Genomic DNA, 14,437 nt, shown 5'->3' with positions numbered 1-14,437 from the left:
GTCTCACAGCTGAGGGCTGCATGCAGGAGGCATCATAACCAGCACGTCCCCTGTCGCACTTGGTTGGTAATTCATCTTGTTAACTTTGAGACGCTCCTAATGCCTACTCAGACTGGCCTGTGCTCACTTTAGGGGACATTTATTGCTGGTTCTTTGAATGGGACTACTCTACTGAGAACTTTCCTGTGTGCTCTGTAGTGCATGAGTCTTTGGTTGCTACCACAGCACCGCACAGGGCATGGGGCCCCCACCTGAGGTCAGGAGTGAGGTCAAAGGGAAGGTTGGACAGTCAGTGAAGTAGACAGAAGGAGAGGCAAGGCTAAGTGTCAGCACCCACACTGCTTCTCTGCCCCTTTCCCCGGAGAGTACACTGGACACAGTTGATCTTGCTACTCAGGGGCTGTGTCCTTGTCTTTCTCCATTCCTTGGTGGATCTTGTGCTTCTTCCCCAGTCACATCCACCAGCTGGTCCTCTTGACTCACCCTGTGAACTGTCTGTAATCCTTCCTTGTGCTTCCTGATCCTGTCTCACTCCACACTCAGGCAAGCCTGCCCTCCCCTCTCACCTGCAGTATGCCTGTCTCTGTAGGTGCATGTCCTTCCCTCAGTCTGTGCATGGTAGACTTGATTCTTCCAACTGTAGACTGGAACACGTCACTGCCCTGTCAAACCCTCTCGAACCCTCCCCAAATGCTCAGCCTAAAGTTCCAGGTCTTCCCTGTGTGGTCGAGAGCATGGTCAGTTCCCACTGTCCCCTCTGTCCTCTCTTCACTGTCCTCCACCCACAGAAGCTAGCTCATTTCATCTTGAGCCTGCCAGCTCATCTGGATCCACAGGGCCTTTGCATCTGCTGTTTCCTTTGCCTGGAACATTCCTTCCCGAGATCACCAAATGGCTGGTTTCTTTACTGCATCTAGGTCCTTTTGAATGTCATTCTGCTGGAGAGGCCTTTCCTAATCCTGCCTTTGGACAGTACCATCTGTCTTAAGTCTACCGGCATATCTACCTATACACCCCTTCTTTCCTGTCACGTTGCTTATGTCTGCCTGCTGTGTATCTGGTTCACCTGTGCTCTCCATTTGGATGCAAGCTCTTGGCAGCCAGACACTGGCTTCTTTTCTCACAGTTCTTCATCTAGCTGGCTAATAAACCAATGCCTAAAGCATAATATGCCTTCCAAAAACACTGGTTAAGCAATTAAGTAATTGAATTAATTTAATTAACTTACAGTTTGCCAAGTGCTTACATAGGTAGCTAAAGGGTGAACCAAATTGTAATTGTACACGACAGACAGACAGACTGTGAGAGACATGCAGACATGTGTTCTCTATAGTTTATCAGGCCCTGTGCTAGGCATGACTCTCAGTTTCCTGTTTTAATGAAGCAACTGCCAGCTGGGTGCTGTGATTGGCCCCGTTTTTACAATAAGGAAGTGTAACTGTGCTTAGTGTCATGGTTTCTAACTAACAGAAAGGAGTTAGGCTGCCCCAAGTCTCCCCCCCACATCTGTGCCTGTTCTATCTCCCACTCATGACTCAGCCAGCATCCCAGTGGAGAACAAGTAGAAGAAAGGGAAATTTCTGTAGTGGACACAAAAGGTGAAAGTACATATCTTTTTCTATAAGATGAAAGAAAGCTAAAGTTTTAGATAGTGGGGCATATTAAAAGTTACATGTAGCAATATAAAAATACACGCGAGCTTACATTAAATCAGGTAATCGAGATGTTTCTTTCGGCTTAAAGGAAAGAATCACAGAGGTCTGTCTGTCTGCTTTGAGCTCTGCTGAGAAGGCAATCTGTGGTCACATTCCGGAACATTCTCCAATCTCTATAGTTAAAAGGTGCCCCACTCCTGTTTCTTGCCCTGTTGGTCCCTGTCCTATAGCTTCAGCTACTCTTGTTCTTGTGTCCCTTCCTCCGCTGCCCTCCACTCCTCTCCTGCCCTCCCCTCCACGCCTCTCCTGCCCTCCCCTCCCCTCCTCTGATGCCCTTTCTGCTTCAAGCTTGCCCCAGCACACTGGAGCCCTCACAGGCAACCCCATTGTTCTAATGCCTGTTCTTCCCACTGTCTTCTCTGGAGAAGGGGGCAGTAGGTTCATGTTTATAATGTGTTTATGCATCCTTGGGTCATCTTTCTTATAAGATAATCACTTTCCCTTCCAAAACAACCTCTTCAGTTGTGCCCTCTGTCTCCAATCCTGTCAGGGCTCGCCTGATGGTAAACTTCTAGTCAAAGGTTCTTATTCCAGAGGTAGACAGTGCCAGGCTGTCAGGCGCTCTGTAAAGACACAGCTACTCTAGGGCCAAAGGTAATACAGCTGAAAGGTACTTCGGGGCTCGCTGGTCTCGTTCCTCTTGCGTTGCTGTACTTTGTTTTAGTCTGAATCAGTTAACATGCACTTACGTGTATATAGCAGAATGTTCAAATTAACGAAACTACCAGTGCCATTATTGGAGGAGGAACATTGTAGAGATTGAGTGGAAGGCAGTACGCAGATCCGTTATCTCTGTGTCGTTAGCAGTCCATCTTACCCTGAGATGGTGTGACGCACGCATGGTTTTATAAGTACATGCACAGAAGTAACAGAGACAGATAACCAACCCCAGAGAGAGCTTGTAAGTGGGATAGAAAGAGCTATGCTGCAGACAGCTACATACAGATCTAACTACACAGGAAACCAACATGGCACTAACCTGCCAGTTTGACTTTCCTGACAGACATGGCAGGGATGGGCTTCTTCTAGCTCAGAGGGAAGAATAGGGCATTGTTGAGGGTACATTAATGTCTGTCCTTTGTGTTGGACCCAAGAAGAAAAACTTTGGAATCACCTCCATTTATTTGTTATTCTCCGAATCACAAACGTTTAGTTCTGCTTACCCATGTTAACCTGCCTGAGCTGCTGGTACTACTCCCTAGCTTGCAGGGAGGGAGGGCTGCCATTGTGTACTGGTTGGACTATAAACAATAGAAGTGTATTTCTCATTCTGCAGCCAGAACATTAATGTGACTAGTAGAAGGTTATCATGGCCAATGTCAGACTGCATAACTTTGCATTATGTCCACCAAGAAGGTGTTCTCTTGGGTGTCTTTCACAAGGGCATCAATTCATTTCTTCAGGGCTTCATCCTTATGACCAAATCATCTTACAAAGGCCACACCTCCAAAGGTGATTACAGTGGGGATTAGGGTTCCCACCTGTGCATTTTGAGGGGGACATGAATATGTAATTGACAGTAGAGAAAGAAGGGAAAGGGGGAGTGAGTAACTTTAAGAGAACTAAAGTATTTAAAGGTATATTAGTTACACCTCACAGCAAATATTCTGAGCTGTTCTAGGTGCTGGAATGTTTAAAGTTTGATAATTCATCTGCTGTGGGCTTTGGTGTAAATATAGCTTCTCATTTACATGAGAGAGTTTCAGTCAGAAGATGATGGTGTTCTTCTGAACATGCTAGGGAGTAGTACCAACAGCACTCAATGAAAGGAAATTTCTAGCTCGTGGGTTTGACAAAAATCAAACAAACGTAAAGAATATATTTACTTTTATTTCTCTGTCTATCCATTTTGTATGCGTATGTCTGTCTGTGCTTGTCTGTCTATCTGCCTTAGAGCAGGGCAGCATGTATGCCAAGATGGCATTCGGGGAGATCACAGGACACCCTGAAGGAGTCAGTTCTCTCCTGTCATGTGGCTCCAGGGATGGAAAGACACTTAGGCTTGGTGGCAAGTATCCTTACCCACTGAGCCATCCCACCAGCCCCTCGAGATTTTCTAAATGGAATAGAAGACATCTTTCTAACTTTAGGCTGATTGACATATTCATAACAATGAAATAGAAAGGAACACATCCTGTCTATTTGATTCTGTTTCATCCAGTAAGAGCTAATGAAAGAAACCCACCTCTAATACCTGACCACTAATTTTTATCTAAGAATAGTCATTTCTAGTAGAAGTAGTAGCATTTGAGATAAAGTCTTTCCCCGTAACTTAGTCTCATAATGAACATCTTCCTTCCTTATATCCTGACTGCTATGGTCACACATATACACAATGCCTGCCTAAAATTGTTTCGGATTGGGACAGATAATAAGCTAGGTATCAAGGGATTCCCATAGGTTTTCATTCCTTCCTGTAGGCTGTGGAGCTCAATGGAAGAGACACATACGTGAAGCAAGAATTACAATTCTGTGCAGTGAGGACCACAGGGGAGATGTGTGGAGGTGGTGATTAGCATAAATGACAGTGTCTGTTCTGTAAGGTAGTTAATATTATCCCCATGGCTAGGTGCAAAACCAGACCCACACAGGTACCATGTTAGCTTGTCCATGAGTAGCAAAGTTAGCCTGCAGACTAGATATATGGCCCCAAGCCTGTTGCCCACCCCCTTTCACTGTATGGAAGGTGAGATCAAAGCCTCCCTTCCCTTGAGGGCTGTGTCAGAGCATCATGGGGGTAGCCCGTTTGAGACGGATCCTAGATCAACACTCGGTACAGCGATGACAGGGACAGCCTCGGCAATAAGAACAGCTTGAAACAGTTTTAGAATAATTTTGGTAGAACACAATTTTTGGCATAGAAAAGATTAGTAAGGTAGCCGAGCCTTCTAATGAAAGGCTGTGTTCTCACGGTAAAGTATAAGTTACAAACCTTATACTTACGGTGCAACTGTAAGTGAAGGCCTGGGGGTGTAAGTATAAGGTATGAGGTTTGTGCTTGAAATGTTTGAGGCTCATTCAGTGGACAGCGGGAGGCTCCAGGGAGGCTGCGATTAGAGAAAAGCCATGGGCAGTTGCTTTCCCACAAATACATCTACTCATGCTGGAGGTGATCCAACAAAAGAGGTTATAAGACAGTCTAAACAAGGGGTCACAGGGGGCCTGTCATGACCCACCCTGCGTATGGTTCAAGTGTCTGTCAGTGTCACAGAGACCTGGGAAAAAAGTAACCTTGAATCTGAAAACAAGTCAGGCTTTTGCTATTTATTATTTCAAAAAGAATCGTTTACAACTCTAAGATGTTCTGGTTGTTTTCTCACTTGTTTGTTTGTATTTCTTTCTTATTGATGAATTAACTGACCTCAAAGAGATTTCCTATGGCAAATTTTCAATTGTTGAAGAAGAGGCTTCTATTCTGTAGCAGGATAGAATAGTGAGAAGGGTTTGTATTTACTCTCCTGCCTGAAGCAATCGAAAAACTTACAGATATCCTAAGTGGATTCTAGTTATTATGGAAATACAACAAAATCCACCATGAATTAATGATAGCATGGCTGTTAGATGGTGGAGGAGCTGTATAAAGAGAGCATCTCAAGCCGTGGCTTTGACATCCTGGCACAGAACACTCATTCCTTCACCTCCAGTGGGAATTCAGCTCTGATCATTTTTGAAGTAATTTTCTAAAGTTAAGTATCAGAAAATGACCCAATTCATTTACTCCCAAGTGATTTTGCAAGGGAAATAATACTCTATACCCACTTACACATATGCACAATTATATAGAGAGGCTCCTAGCAGCTTTGAGTGTAATGTTAGAAGTTGACAATTGAGAAAAGGCAAATGGGTACAGGCGCTTTGGTGTGCCTACATATAACCGGCCGCACAGCAGTACAGTGGCAGAGGCCATTCACGCTGTAGCAACGTAGACGAACTTCAGTGTAATTAATTGGATGAAAAGGCTCCAGACCATCCCTGAGGAAATGGCTTGACTCTCTTTATATAAAATCTATAGAATGCAGATGCATTTCTATTGCCTGAAAGCAGGCTGAAATTGCCGAGAGACAGCAATGGAGGGAGAAGAGAGAGGAAAAAGGAGAATTTTATAATAAATTTTAGATTTTAGAATTCCAGTTTTTTCAAAGTTCAGTTTTAATTAAAATTGAATTCTGGAAACTTCAAACATAACATATAATATGCTTAGACTTCCATAACTTTTTTTTCTTCACGTTTATTGCTAAACCTTTTTAAAAATGTTTTGAAATTATTTAAATGGAAACAATTTCTTTAATGAGGAAATAGAGCAGAACCGTACACCATCTACTAAAGAGAACAGAGATTGACATGACCACCTCTTAAAGGCGTTTTAAAATGAAGTGTGGCAGCCAAGTAGTTCTAGAAACAAAACATCACAGCCTGGCTTCAGGATTGTGCAAACTCTTAAATTATTGATGAACTCAATATACTTGATATAGGGTTTTTTAACATTAAAAATGGATGTTGTGATACAGATCTTTAATCCCAGCTCTTGGGAAGCAGAGGCCTGCAAATCCCTGTGAGTTGAGACTAGCCTGGTCTACACAGCAAGTTCTAGTTCAGCCATAGTTACAAAGTGACGTCCTTTTCCGAAAAAAAAAAAGCAAAAAGGAAAGCAAAAAAAATTAAACTTGGAAAAGTTACAAAATAATCTTTGTTTTAGGGAAAATTATTATTTTTCCAAATTAAATAAATACCAAGAACAGCTATTTTCTGCACACACACTCCTTGCTCTGTGTGTGTGTGTGTGTGTGTGTGTGTGTATGTGTGTGTGTATACATGTGTGCACACACATGCCACTGGGCACTTGCAGAGGTCAGAGGACAATTTGCAGGACCCGTGGTATCCAGGGATCAGACTCAGTTGTCAGGCTTGGTAGCAAGTGTCTTTATGAAACCGCTGAGGACTTGCTGGTCCCACTCTCTTACTTTTGTGATAGTAACTACTACTGAGTAGGGAGTCTGATGGTTTTAGTTTGAAGTCTCTTAAACTTCCTTTAAATTAGCGGTTCAGAGAGAAGTACTTCAATCACACAGTTACTTTTTCTCAAGGCCCCTTAGTCATATTTCCCACATAAAGACATATGACACCAAATGTTTCCTACACACGGTCAGAAAGTAGATCCATTAGGCTTTGGGGGCCACTGAATTGAGTTGAGCATTACAGATATTCACCTCTGTTATTGTAGAGTAAAAGCAGACTTGGATGACATATAGGTAAGCATAGCTATGTTTCAACAAAGATTCACAAAAACAAGGGACAGATCAGATTTTCCCAGGACATAGTAGTTTGCCAGCCTGACACAGAAAGTGGAAAGATGAGAGTAATAGGCAGGTGACGTGGTGCGCACCTGTAGTTCTGAGTCCGCAGGTTAGAGGACAGCCTGTGCGTCATAGCAATATACCCCACACACAGATACCACACACACACAACGCACACACACAGAAACACACACACACACACACACAACACACACACACAACACATACACAGAAACACACACGCACACACACACACATACACACCACACCACATACACACACGGAAACACACACGCACATGTACACACACACACACACACACACACACACACACAGTAGCATTAATTACTCTCATGTCACTGTGACACAGGAAATGTGGAAACCACCTACCATAGGATAGATTTGGTTTTGCTTATGGTTTCAGTCTCTTGGTTATGTGTACTCTGTATTATAAATGTGATCTCTTTCTGGATTTTCCTACTTTGCCCCAGCCTGTTATTTCTCATTTGTTTTGTTTTGTTTTTCAGAAGTAAAAACTTTCCTCCTTTTCATTTTCCCTCTAGTGAGGCTGACTTTAACAGTTCCATTGCTAAGCACAGCAGCTCGTCTGTCAGCTCTGCCGTCCCCTGGGTGGCTGAGCTGTAGTATGGCTCTCTGTGTAGTATTTCACTCTGACAACCCCTAACCGCTTCTGGAACTTTCTGAAGATATTAAATAAAACTCTAAGATTTTGTAAATTTGATTCTTATTTTACTCATGTACTTTTCCTTTTTTTGTTTTCATGTTCTGTGAATTACAGTTTCTATTGTGGTTTCAGCTCTCATTGCCAGTGACTCTCATTTTGTATCTAGGCCAAATGTTCCTTCTAAGCTTAAGATAGAGTCAGTTCCCGGGTTCCCATCATGCACTTCAACATAGATGACCAACAGCTCGTTAAAGTTATCATATATATTACATATTGTATATATTATTTATATAGTCAGTAAATAATGAATATATAGTCACTATTATATATATATATATATATAATACGTGCACTACACACACACACACACACACACACACACACACTAAGTAAATAGTGTTTACTGCTCCCCAGAGTAAGATGTGAAATTGCCTGAGAAGTTTTTTCTGTCTCCCTTTAACAACCATTCCTCTACCTACAAGTCCGGTCAGTTTTACCTGCTGACTTCTTTCTGCTCCTTGTCTCTCCTCCAACCTTTTCTGCATCCTCATTATTTGAGTTCTCCCGTACCTACCTGATCCTGGCTGGGCTTTGTGGCTTTTCCTTTTCCTCACATGCAGGGGTGAGTTCTCCTCATCCTGTGCCTGTGTGCATCGTGGACATAGTACTTGGTAGTCACAGAATAATGTGGATTGTAAAAGTCAAATGTCTTGGTATTTGCCTGCTAGAACTGTCCCCCTCCCCCGTTGTGGTTAATTTAGCTAACTGCTCTGTGCTCCCAGCAGGTGGTGCTCCCAGCCACCATCCAGAGCCCTCTGGATTAATGAATGAAACACACACACACACACACACACACACACACACACACACACACACACACACACACACACACACACACCCTGCAGACAACCTAGTGGTACTTTAGTTTCCAGGAAACTCCATGATGCAAATGCAGAGAAAAACCTATCCTGCTCTTCACTCAAAATCCACACTTGCCTATCAGTAAGATTTATTTATAATAAGACTTTTTAAACTAGTCAACCCCATCAAAAAGCTCTCAGCACCTAAACTTGGGGATATTAGCAATAGTTCTGACTCATGAATAGTCTAAAGTATAATTATTTCTTAGTTCACACCCTTTTGAAGTTCCAGCTATCATCCCTATCCTGTTAACATATTTTCCCCCAATATGTTTTTATTGTAATTCTCATTCTTCAAGAATGAGTCCTTCTGGTCCTTTCTAGGTGTAGCTCCTAAGGCTTCACTCTATTAAAACTGGAGGCTCTCTGTTCCTGTTGGGCTGTTTAGATTAGATACAAACCCACCAAGAGCTACTAAAGAGTAGAAATGGTCTGTTTCCTGCATGGTGCTTCCCCAAGCACTGCACACAGCAAGTGCCTGTTAAATAAAATGAAAATGAAATATACTTCACCCACACATATCAATAGTTCTTTGAAAATAAAAGAAAAAGAAAAAAGGAATCACTGTGCTATATCTGAGATATATCATTGCTATCTTATACCTGAAACTAGATGTCAGTCACAAATTCTATTCATTTGCTGATAGACCAGTGTTCTGGAGACGTATCAGAGATAGACAATGATCTTTGGCTGCCCCAGCTACATTTCAATACTAAGCTTTTTTTTTCTGAGCACTGTACATCCCTGTTCTCTAATATATATATATATATATATATATATATATATATATATATATATACACATACACACACACACACACACACACACACACACACACACACACACACATATATCCCCATTCACCTTGAGTTGTAATAATGTGAAGATGTGGATAGTGAAATATATTACATAGCACTTCTATCTAACTATCCAAGGCCAGCTCATAACCAAACACTGCGTGCTGTTCTCTGAGAGCTGAATGAAGGTAGTGGATGAATATACTAAGAGCCTTTGCTCATTAGCTAATTGCATTTCTCCTAATCACAGGGCAATGTATTTGTTAGCATGCTTTAAAATTAAGATACAAATGAAGTATACTTTTCGATACTATGTTGCAAAAATACATTTTTGGTTTTTTTTCTGCAAACAATGTATTGGATTAGTATCTGCATATTTAGGACATTGTACTTAGAGTGACAAGAGACATAACTCGCCCAGTGTTTTCCTCATTTTAAAAATGGCATCTGTACCAGCAAGTTGAAAATAAAAAGGACAAGAACACTTTCCTAGTTTGCTTTGCAGTGATGTGGTAAAACACCATAACCAAAAGCAGCTTATGGAGGCAAGGGTTTATTTCAGCTTGCAGGTTATATAGTCCACAAGGAAAGGAAGTCAAAGAATGAACTCCAGGCAAGAGCCTGGATTTCAGAAGCTGAATCAGAGGCTATTGAGGAGTGTGAGGCTCACTCACTGCCTTGCTTGCTCAATTTGCTTTCTTATACAACCCAGAACCTCCTGCCTAGGGATTGTGCTGCCCACAGTGGGCTGGGTCCTCCCACATCAGTCATTAATCAAGAAAATGCTCTTTAAGACTTTGCTACAGGCCAGTCTCCAGTCTCATGGAAACATTTTCTCAACTGAGGTTTTCTCATCCCAGATGACCTGAGTTTGTGTCAAGTTGACAAAAATTAACCAGCACAAATACAGAAGAGAATTCAATTGAATAAGAAAAAGTTCAAGAATAAATAAATATATTGGTTAAAATACACATATTTAATGTGTTCATATGTAAGAATGCTACACTATAATGTTTTTCAGTTAACTCTTTAGTCATGCTTTAGTAATGAGCTTAAATGTTTAAAGATTGAGGTGGATTTTATATGTAATAATTACTCAATATCTTCTATTTGCATAGATTTGATCCAGGCTACCAACGAGACCAATGTCAATATTCCTCAGATGGCGGATACCCTCTTTGAGCGGGCGACAAACAGCAGCTGGGTGGTGGTATTTAAAGCTTTAGTGACCACACACCACCTCATGGTGCATGGAAATGAGGTAACCAAATATACAACTGTTTCTTTGTAGAGTCTGGGATAGGAGAATATGATGGTAATGTAAGACCCTTGAACCTTCACTAATGAGGAGGGAAAGAAGAAATAGGTGTTTCATAGTCATCTTGAGTGTAATTTCAGCCTTGGATTTAGCTATCTTTAAATGTATTTTGATTTGGACCTTGTCTCAGTGATATAGCCACATCTACATATATATTCCGTGTGAACGTATTTGTGGATGAAAATGTTAAGAGAAAGAATCAGGAGGGCTGTTTTTTCCACAGGAAGTAACTTTTCGTGACTGTTAATGAAGATTGCTGTAATGGAATATTTACTTTTGGAAAATATTGATTAAAATTTAATTATTTCTTTTGTACATGGAATTCCTAGTGAAGCCTATTAAATTTTCAGGGTTTCTAGCACATGCAGAAGTAAAAGTTCACAAAATTTAATTGTGACTCACGGAATGATTCTCTGGCGTTTTCAAAACAATTTCTCCCTTAGAGAAAGTCAGCGGCATAGGGTGCTGCATAAGTAATGGAGTGAACACAATAGAAATTGTAAAACTAAATGAATGAAATACCGCTTTAGCATCATAGATTGTTTGGAGGCACAAATATGGGTGTTCAACTCTCACTTTTATTTTTCAGAGATTTATTCAGTATTTGGCCTCTAGAAATACGCTGTTCAACCTGAGCAACTTTCTAGATAAGAGTGGATCCCACGGTGAGAACGAGCAAAGCTGGGGGGGACATTAATCCAGAGTCACTGTCACTGTGCGTCCCATTGGCTATTTGTGAAAATAATGCGAAAGTAACTATTAAATTAGCCATTAAATTGTACACAATGAATCATATAAAATATATACCAATTTTATTTTGTCACTTGGAGTGTTCATTTTGGAAAGTGAACCTTGGGTTAATCTGCCTCACAGTTTGTTTATAAAGATCCGGGAGATGCAGGAGTAGAAGTCATCAACCAAATTAAAGAAAATCCCCCTCTTAAAGGAGTGTTTTTGTAGGTTGATGCAGCTTGAGCCATGACCTCTGGCTCATTCGTTGTATTTGCTTACTATCACATACATGTAAAGCCAGATAGCCCCGTATCAGATGGCTGCATGTGTTACCCATGAAACAGGCTGCTGTATGCAACAGTAAATACAAATGCAAGGGGAAAAATCAAAATAGACATCCCATGCTGGACAGTCTACTCGCCACACTGAATGGCCAGAGCGGCCCATGTGGAAGAATCTTGGCTTGTAAGTAGGTGGTAAACGAGGCTTGCTGCAACCTGGCAAGCCCCATCTTAGAGGCAACCGTGACAATCCCTGTCTATTTTGAAGAGAACAGGGTCCCCAGTGGAAGAGTTAGAGAAAGAACTGAAGGAGCTGAAGGGGCTTGCAACCTCATAAGAACAACAATACCAACCAACCAGAGCTCCCAGGGACTGAACCCACCAAAGAGTACACAGGAGGTGCTCATGGCTCCAGCTGCATATGTACAGAGGATGGAACCTTTGGTCTTGGGAAGGCTCAGTGCCCCAGTGTAGTGGAATGTCAGGGTGGTGAGGGGGTAGGGGAGCACCCTCATCGAAGCAGGGGGAGGGGAGTCAGGATAAAGGGTTTGTGGAGGGGAAATGGGGAAAGGGGATAACATTTACATTTGAGATGTAAATAAAGAAAACATCCAATAAGAGAAAAGAAAAAAGAAAAAAGAAGAGCCGTAGAAACTCGTATGAAAAGTCCAGTCGAAAGCGCTGTGTTCATGACTCGTCTCTTCTCCCCAGGTTATGATATGTCCACGTTCATACGACGTTATAGTAGATACTTGAATGAGAAGGCTTTCTCCTACAGACAGATGGCATTCGACTTTGCCAGAGTGAAGAAAGGGTACGGCTCTCGCTCCTTTTCTTATTTACTTAAGCACAGTCAATCCTGTAGGCATGCAAGGTTTATTTAACTCAGTTTATATGCCAGCTGGCGTTGATCCTGGAAGGCCCAGTCCACATTCACCTGAAGAAACGGCTTCGGAAGTCAGTATGATAGGAGGTACCCCGAAGTGTACAGTGCTTCGTGTGTCCATGCAGATCAGTCTGATTGGCTGCTCAGAAATGAGGTGGTGCAAAGTTTTATTTGTTAAAACTGACTCAGCATCCTTAGTAGAAATGCCTTTAAATATGGGAAGAACTGACAGGATTAATTGCAGTGTGTGGTGGTGTTAAATGAAATTATTTATTTATATGAATCTTAATTGAGGTGAAAACTGTGTATGTGGTGATTTAGTTTTGAGAGGTAATAATTTCCTAGGAAATATGCATACCATAATTTAATTATCGACATTACTTACTGTTTAAGAAAGTCTCCGTGAAGCAGAAAAAAAATGAATTTTAATACACAGGTGTCATTTATTTGCCTCTACATCAATGGTTTAATCTGGGCCGAATTTAATCAGCCAGAAACACATGCAGATCTTTTGTCTGTTTGTATCTGAAGGTAATGGTAAAGTGTGGTGAAGGTTTATTATTTTATTTTAAGAATCTACAGAGGGGCTGGAGAGATGGCTCAGCAGTTAAGAGCACCCACTGGCTGCTCTTCCAGAGGCCCAGGTTCAATTCCCAGCATTCACATAGCACAACTGTCTGTAACTCCAGTTCCAGGGGAAACCACACCCTAATAAAGTTAGATGTGCAAACAAAGCACCAGTGCATATAAAATAAAAGAAAACCATAAATAAAAATGAATAGACATACATTTAAAAGAATCATCATGTAAATGTCTGATTACAGGATATTTGACACGCAGTCTGTAGGAAAGGGTCTTTAGACCCACAGGTTGAGAACCACGGTATAAGAGACGGCCCTGCATTCCCAGTGCTCACAAGGATGCGTGCTTCTGTTTGTTTGCGGTGTTGCAGGGCCGACGGCGTAATGAGGACAATGGTTCCTGAAAAGTTGCTGAAGAGCATGCCAATCCTGCAGGGGCAGATCGACGCGCTGCTGGAGTTCGATGTACGTGCCTCACAGGCCTCACGGAAAACGTTTCCCCCATAGTTGCTCCTTGTCTTTCCTTTGAAAGGGCAGCAGGTCAGTTAGATGTTGCCCTAAGGATCCTTCGTGTAGATGGATTACAGGAACATTCACTCAGTCTCCGAGGCTTCTAGAATGTTCCAAAGTCTACAAACCGTTTCCTAAGGTCAGAGGAAGGTGAACACAGCTTTCTCGAGCCTTCTATTCTGAGTAAAATGATGTCTTGGTGCGCTTGTAAGATGAAGTATGCACAAGATGTTCCTCACGCAGCTAAATAACCATGCTTTCTGGTCAGAGCCCATCTGACATGGACTGCCCGAGTGACACTGGCCACCAGAGAGTGATTTTGTATTATCACAGATAACAAGTGTTTTCTGTCACACTCGGTAGGTGTTATTTGCTTGTTTAAAAGCTTACCTGAGGGTCTGGAGAGATAGCTCAGTGCTTAAGAAAGTAGCTGCTCTCGTAGACAACGGAGTTCAGTTCACCACACCCACATGGCAGTGCCCAACCAGCTCCAGTTCCTAGGGGTCAGATGCCCTAGCCTGGTCGCCATAAGCACCAGGCCCACAAGGGGTGCACAGACAGACAGGCATGAAGGCAAAATAGTCATACACATGAAGTAAAAAATAATTAAAGGAAACATAACCTGAATTGGTTGTGGTGATAGATCGGTCAGTGCACATGTGTGATGAAGTTGTATAGAACTACATACAACCAACGTGCATACAAGTAAACCTAGGGA

General features: G+C 42.0%; 1 protein-coding gene across 3 annotated transcripts in view; it reads left to right on the top strand.

Annotated features, from left to right (window-relative positions):
• Snap91 (synaptosome associated protein 91) overlaps positions 1–14,437 on the top strand; it is a 106,536-nt gene that overhangs the window by 23,843 nt on the left and 68,256 nt on the right. For all 3 annotated transcript variants that reach the window (XM_032909718.1, XM_032909717.1, XM_032909719.1), the window contains exons 3-6: positions 10,530–10,672; positions 11,319–11,394; positions 12,454–12,556; positions 13,581–13,674. In XM_032909718.1, coding sequence (XP_032765609.1) covers positions 10,530–10,672; positions 11,319–11,394; positions 12,454–12,556; positions 13,581–13,674 — 416 coding nt within the window. The remainder of the gene's footprint in view (positions 1–10,529; positions 10,673–11,318; positions 11,395–12,453; positions 12,557–13,580; positions 13,675–14,437) is intronic.

The sequence above is a fragment of the Rattus rattus genome, chromosome 8 (genome assembly GCF_011064425.1).
Source record: "Rattus rattus isolate New Zealand chromosome 8, Rrattus_CSIRO_v1, whole genome shotgun sequence".
Taxonomy (NCBI): Eukaryota; Metazoa; Chordata; class Mammalia; order Rodentia; family Muridae; genus Rattus; species Rattus rattus.
Note: the sequence above shows the minus strand (reverse complement) of the source record. Positions and strands in the feature narration are given on the sequence as shown.